The sequence below is a fragment of the Nannospalax galili genome, unplaced genomic scaffold, assembly GCF_000622305.1.
Source record: "Nannospalax galili isolate Female #2095 unplaced genomic scaffold, S.galili_v1.0 scaffold1124, whole genome shotgun sequence".
Lineage (NCBI taxonomy): Eukaryota > Metazoa > Chordata > Mammalia > Rodentia > Spalacidae > Nannospalax > Nannospalax galili.
Window position 1 is genome coordinate 723689 of NW_008351693.1, and position 6952 is coordinate 730640.

At 43.0% G+C, this 6952-nt stretch overlaps 1 protein-coding gene across 9 annotated transcripts in view; it reads right to left on the reverse strand.

The window, feature by feature from the left end:
- The window catches only part of Miga1 (mitoguardin 1), a 77344-nt gene that overhangs the window by 53362 nt on the left and 17030 nt on the right, over nucleotides 1-6952 (reverse strand). For all 9 annotated transcript variants that reach the window (XR_003846326.1, XR_003846325.1, XR_003846324.1 and 6 more), the window contains exons 6-7: nucleotides 6145-6278; nucleotides 4947-5070 (exon numbers count right to left, since the gene is read on the reverse strand). Coding sequence is in view for 6 of the 9 variants with exons in the window: in XM_017802070.2 (XP_017657559.1) it covers nucleotides 4947-5070; nucleotides 6145-6278 (258 nt within the window). In the remaining 3 variants the exon portion in view is untranslated. The remainder of the gene's footprint in view (nucleotides 1-4946; nucleotides 5071-6144; nucleotides 6279-6952) is intronic.

Consider the following 6952-nt stretch of genomic DNA (forward strand, 5'->3'; position numbering starts at 1 on the left):
GGACTAATTAATATCTCTACTGATGTGACATTATCAGGCATGGAAAAGAACCTAAAGTAACCAATGGCATTGAGGAAAGCAGACCTTATTTTCCTATCAGAGGAATAAATGAGGGGTTGAAATGCATTATAGCCACTCCATTGCATTTCTTCTTCGTGTGTGTGTGTGTGTGTGTGTGATGCAAATGTAGAAGCTGTGTGTGGAGGCCAGAGTATACAGGGCCTTCTCTTTGCACTCACCTTCCCACACTCTCTCATCCCCCTAGAGCCTGGCAATCCCTCTCCTCCCTAGAGGTCCCATTCCCACATTCAAGCCATTTATTTTTGGTTTTGATCACCCACTGACTCTAACCAGGACCATCTGTGTGGGCATGGGTTGGAGCCTAGAACACAACCAAAGACAATGACTGTGTTTCCCTCAGAATCCACCAGTTGCTCATAGTTCAGCAGGGAGGGGTAGACCCCATGAGCCCTTCAGACCCATGACTGGCTGTTGGCAGGCCCAGGCTTGGGCAGACACAGTGCAGGCGGCACAGCTGCTGTAAGATCATGTTGGAGATGACTGTTCATGCTCGGATGATGGTGCTTTGTATCCCTTCTCCCTATCTTCCGGCTCTTACATCCCTTCTGCTCCTTTTCTGCTGTTTCCTGGAGCTTAGACAGAATGGTATAAATGTCTTGTTTAGGGCATCCTCATTTTCTTTTAGTTAAAGTCTCTCACTGAACCTGGAGCCCACTGGTTCAGCTAGGCGATCAGTCCATGAGCTTCATAGATCTGTCTCCACTCCCCAGAGCGGAGGTTACAGGCCCATGCCACCCTACCCAGGTTTTACATGGGTGCCAGGGATCCAGACAGAGATCTGTCCTATTAAACCCTCTTATTTGCTTACGTTTTAAGCTGCTGTTCCCTGAGAAGTGAGTTGGCTCTACTGAGAGCTCGACTGCCACCAGAGGAAAACAAGATACTGTGAAATATTCTCCACACAGCTTCTGCTGTGCCCCGAACTCTCAGCAAGGTCTGGGCCTGCAAGCTCACAACTCTTGTGCAGGACCTCACTCTCCTGACTGCATGGTATATTGCTGAGACTGCAAAACCAGCAGGGACTCTCAACAGTCAGCTGGGTAAGGGTGTGAAGAATTTTCATGTGGTGCACTTACATATATGCAAGCAAAACACTTATACACACAAATAAAAATAAAATTAAAAATCGTATTGGAAGGTTTTGGCTGATTGAGCCACCAATAATTATAATGGGGAGCCAGGCATGAAGATGCATACCTTTAATCCCAGCACTCAGGAGGCAGAGGCAGGTGGACCTCTGTGAGACTGAGGATGGTCTGGTCTACATAGTGAATTCCAGGCCAGCTGGGGCTACAGGGAGACCTTATCTCAAAAAGACCAAATAAATAAATAAATAAATATATATACATAACTTTCAGAGGCTGGAGAGACCGTTTAAAAGTTAAGGAGTGCTTTCTACTCTTCCAGAGGACCAGAGCTCCGTTCCCAGCAATCATGTCAGGTGACTCGCAACTGCCTGTAACTCTAGCTCCAGGAGATCTGATCCCCTCTTCTGGTCTCCATGGGTACCCACACACACAGACACATAAATAAAAATAAACCTTTAGTCAGGCATTGTGGCACACACCTGTGATCAAAGCAATTGGAAAGCTGAAGCAGGAGGCTACGAACTGGAAGGCAGCCTGAGCTCAAAGCTAGCATTGAGTGTACACACAGAAACTTTGTCTCAAAAAAACTTTTTACAATTACAAGATTATCATTGTTACTAATACTCTAAAAAACAGAAACTATAAATGAACACAATCCCAAATATCTGGATTCTGAGGCAGAACTCATAGTAGTGGAAGTTCACAGTATGTTATTTCAAGTCTTCCATGAATAACTTTCAAGCTCTTTGTCACTGAGTTACAGTAGCAGGTGTACCCAAAATGTACCATGAATGCTGACTTAAAATTTACTCCCCATGCCACAAGCAGCACAGAACAGCATGTGAGTAGTCAGTCAGCAAACTGGAGATAAGATGTGCCGCCCTCTAGTGACTTCAACAGTACACTCAATAGTAAGCCGCTCACAAGTGCTTTCACATTATTGGAGAATTCAAATCTCCAGTTCCCCTGTTAGTGATCAAGCCCTGTAACACCAAGAGCAAAACCAGAACCTACTGGTCAAGTCAAGAGCAAACTGGTGCATGGATCTTAGAAACATATCTGATGATGGTTTAATGATGAATTCCAAGTGGTTAAAGAAATGCCAACACAGAACATAGTAAAAATTGAATCACAGAATGTTAGTTACATCTTGGAGGAATACATGCCTTAAAACCTAGTTAAGGCTGGAGAGATGGCTCAGCGGTTAAGAGCACTGACTGCTCTTGCAGAGGACCCAGGTTCGATTCAAAGCACTCACATGGCGGCTATAAGCCGTTCTTAATTTCAGTTCCAGGGGAATCCGAAGCCCTCTTCTGACGTCTGTGGCATTGCACACGACACGGGTGCACTCACATACATGCAGACAACACTCATACACATAAAAAAAAAAAATCTAGCTCAATCAGTGCACGCCTTTGATCCCAGTACTCAGGAGGCAGAGGCAGGCAGATCTCCGTGAGTTCAAGGCCAGGTGGGGCTACAGGGAGATCCTGTCTCAAAAAGAAAAAAACTAGTTCAATCCTGCCTAATTCAAAGCCATTTCCTCATTAAAGGAAGAAGGGAAGGGCTGAAATACATTATAGACTATTATATTTCTTTTTCAAGCGTGTGTATGTGCATGCGTGCATGCGTGTGTACACACTTGTGTGGGCACCTGTGTATGGAGGCCAGAGGCTGTCAGGTAGCTTCCTCAGTCATTCTCTACCTTAGTTTTTGAGTCTCTTACTAAATCAGGAGCTCATGGACTCAGGTAAGTTAGCTGCCTGGGGAGCTCCAGGGAGCCAGCTGCCTCCACCTCTCCAGAGCTGAGTCCAGGTGCCACACCCAGCTTCTGTGTGGGTGCTGGGAATCCAAACTCAGGTCCCCATGCTTGTGTGTCAGGCACTTAACTAAGCCATCTCCTCAACCTCCCTCAAGCCCATTTTTAATGCACAAGTTATTATAATAAAATCTGCTTTCAGTATGCTTTCAAAACACAAAATAAGGGATAAGTGTGTAGTTCAGTTGATAGAGTCCTGGCCTAGGATGTGGAGGTTCCTCCACCCCACCACTAGCACCACAGAAACTGAGCATGGTGCTACACAACCACACCTGTGATTCCAGCAGGTGGGAGGTAGGGGCAGGAGGACCAGAGTTTCTGGGCCATCTCTGGCTACACAGTAAGTTCAGACCCTGTGTCAGAAAAAAAAAAGATAATGGGAACTTGCGCTATAGCTCAGTGGTAGAATGCTTTCCTAGCAGAGGTAGCGTGCCTTAATAAACACATTGCTACCTAAAAAGAAGCATGCTAAACTATTGTAAATAGGCTACAGTCATTGTGCTAAGAGGATTTAACAGTCTTAACAGTGTTAAGTTGGCATATAACTTTTCTACAGATAGTGTAAATGTACAATTTAGCACAGTCCCTGTTTAAACCCTAATTCTAAATTAGTACTAAAGGTTTTGCTGTGGTCCCACTGTAGTCAGTAAAATGCGGCATGTGCTCCCCAAAGCCGAGATGACTGTGAGCATGAATCAGCTATGAGCACTTCGCAGGTGTCTACCTGGAAAAAGGCTCTGCAGCAGCATTAGTTCTGAATGACATGGCTGTCTATTAGCCTCCTCGCAACAAGAAGTTACAAGTAGATGAATATACCTACATATAAGCACAACATATAATAAAATACAACTTCTTTAATGACCAAGCTGAAAAAAAATGTGAGACTGGAATATGCTGAATTGGTTAAGTGTCCTAGACTGCTTCATATTGTCAACTGACAGGCTCCAGAATCACCTAGGAAACGAACCTCGAGGAATATCTCCGAGGGAGTCTTTAGACTGGGTTAAATAGGCGGGAAGATGCACCAGAAGTATTAGCAGCACCATTCCATGCAGTTCAAATCAAAGACACAGGAAAGAAATGAGTGGACACCAGCATTCAGCTCTCCGCTTCCTGACTAAACTGCATTGTGATCAGGTTCCTTGGGCTACTGCTGCACCCCCTTTCCCTTCAGAATGGACTGCACTCTCCAAATGTGACTGAAATGGACAGCCGGCTCAGCGGTTCAGAGCAGCGGCTGCTCCAGCCAGTGAAGACACCCAGTCTTGAAAGAAAGAAAAGGTGGACGCCGAGGAATGACAGCTGACGCTGTCCTCTGGCCTCCATATGCATGCACACACATGTGCACCCACACACGTGCACACACACGCACACACTCACACACACATGCCCTTGTTTCTGAGTAGGGTCGCTCCCATTTTTATATTATCACTTTGTTTTGCTCCCTTCACTGATGTAACTGGGATTTTTTTTTTTCACCTAGAATGTATTTTTTAAACAATTTATTTTCTAAGTATGACTGTTTTGCATACATGTATGTAAGTGCACCCATGTCATGTAATGTCCAAAGAGGACAGAAGAGGGGATCAGATACCCTGGCACTGGAGACAGGGATACTTGTTAGCCTCTACGTGGATGCTGGAAACCAAATCTGGGTCCTCTGGAAGACCAACCAGTGCTCTTAAATGAGCCATCTCTGCAGCCCCTTAGAGTGTATTTTTAATATAAATTCACAAAGCAGTTATTTAATGATAACTACTTAATTGCACATTTCAATGGCATTAAATATACTTGAAAAACAAAGGAAAAACAGTAAATACAGCAGAACACTTTTCCCCTTAGACATTTCATAAAACATTTTTAACTTAGTACATAAGAAGATAACTAAGCAAATTACTTCAAAAACACAAAACAAAAAACCATGAGTTTCATAAAACTATACGAAATATCCATCTTACCAGTATCATTTGCAAGAGAATTGGGGTCAGAGCCCCCAAGCGTAGCTTCAAACTCCTCTTGGAGACGATATGCTCTTTGCAGCAGAGCTTCAAGTTTATGGATGAATTCAGTACTAATAATATCCTACAGACACAGAAAAAGTACACACAGCAACTATTACACTCTAATGTCAAAATTCTGAACATAAAAAAGTTACTTTTAAAGAGAGGGCCATGAAAATCACTTAGCGAATAGAAAGGTGCCACATAGATGTTGTGAGGACTGGATTCTAGCTGTGCCTTTGACACAGTTATATCCATTTCTTATCTGTCAAAGTAAGGTAGGGCAAATCAGAGGTTCTCAAAGTCCTCTGTCAGGAGCACCACTATCACCTGAGACCTTACTAGAAATGCAATTTCAGGGCTGGAGACATGGTTCAGCAGTTAGAGTACTGGCTGCTCTTGCAGAGGATGGGGGTTTGGTTCCCAGCACCCACATGGTGGCTCACAATGATCAGTAACTCCAGCTCCAGGTGATCTGACACACCCTCTTCTGGGCCCCGTGGGCACCTGCACACATGTGGCACATACACACACCCATAAATTTAAAGATAGGTATATATACAGAAATGAAATTCTTATATGTGGTTACCCACATCTGTAATCTCAGCACTTGGGAGGCAAAGGCAGGAGGATTCCTCCAAGTCTGAGGCCAGCTTGATCTACAAAGCAAGTCCTAGGCTAGCCAGGACTTCATAGTGAGACCTTATCTGGAAAGAAAAAAAAACAGAAAAAGAAAGCAATTCTCATGATCCACTCCAATCCTACTGAATTAGAAACCCAAGGCAAGGGTCTCAAGATGTAATTTAGCAGACTCTCTAAGTGATTCTTACAAATGTTTGTCTGAAAACTACCAGTCTACTAAATGATCAAAAAGGACACAGTTCTACCTCTGTGTACAAAAACAGTAACAATTAAATCCTAAAGCACAAAACAGACTTTTCAAAAAAGCCTTTGAATCATATTCTCTGCTTTTACATAGTACAGGAAATCCAGGACTTGAGAATTTGAATAGAAAAAGTCCAGTAAGACGTATCGCATAGCCAAGAGCAGAGAAATAAACAGCTTCTATTAACTGCCACACAAAGTGTACTGCATTATGATTAAAAGTTTGGTCCTTCCAGTGTTCTGAAGCCCAGTCTTTGAAGATCCCTCTTACATCTACACTTTCTTCAGCAATGGCATCTCCAGCTCCCAGTTTGATGGAGCTACAGGCTTCGTCTTCAGCCTGCCTACTGCGAAAAGTCAGGGCTTGCTCCCAGCGACGCAATGCCTCTTCAAACAGTTCCATACCTAAAAATTAAGAGCAGAATGATTGTGGATGAGCAAAACCAATACCACAATAAACATATCTGAGCTCTGAAATGTTATCACAGTGGCATACTCTAACAGGAATTTCATATTTATATTTTATAGAAGTCTTAATTTCTTGGTATAAGCTGAGCCTACAGTTCTATAACCAAATCAGAAATGGCTTTCATTTCTTTTAAATAATGTAACTCAAATGTATAATGATGCTCAGAATTTTTCTAGATCATCATTTATTCATCATTATTAAAAGTTATTTTTCTTTTTGAGACAGGTCTTCTTGTAGTCCAGGCTGGCCTGGAACTCGCTATGTAGACCACAGTGGTCTCAAACTCACACAGATCTGCCTGCCTCTGACTCCCAAGTGCTGGAATTAGAGGCATGTACCACCATGCCCAGCTTAAAGTTTATTTTTTATAGTCATACAATTGTTTCAAAATAGCTCCCTAAATTAAAAAGAAAACTGGTAGGCAGATAGAAAACAAACTGTTAAGAACTTACCAGGCTTAAAAACATATATTTTATTTATTATTTTTATTTTATATGTATGCGTGTATTGCCTGCATGTAAGTAAGTGCACCCGTGTAATGCAATGCCTGCAGAGGACAGAAGAGACTGTCGGATCCCCTGGAACTGGAGTTATGGACAGTTGTTAGCTG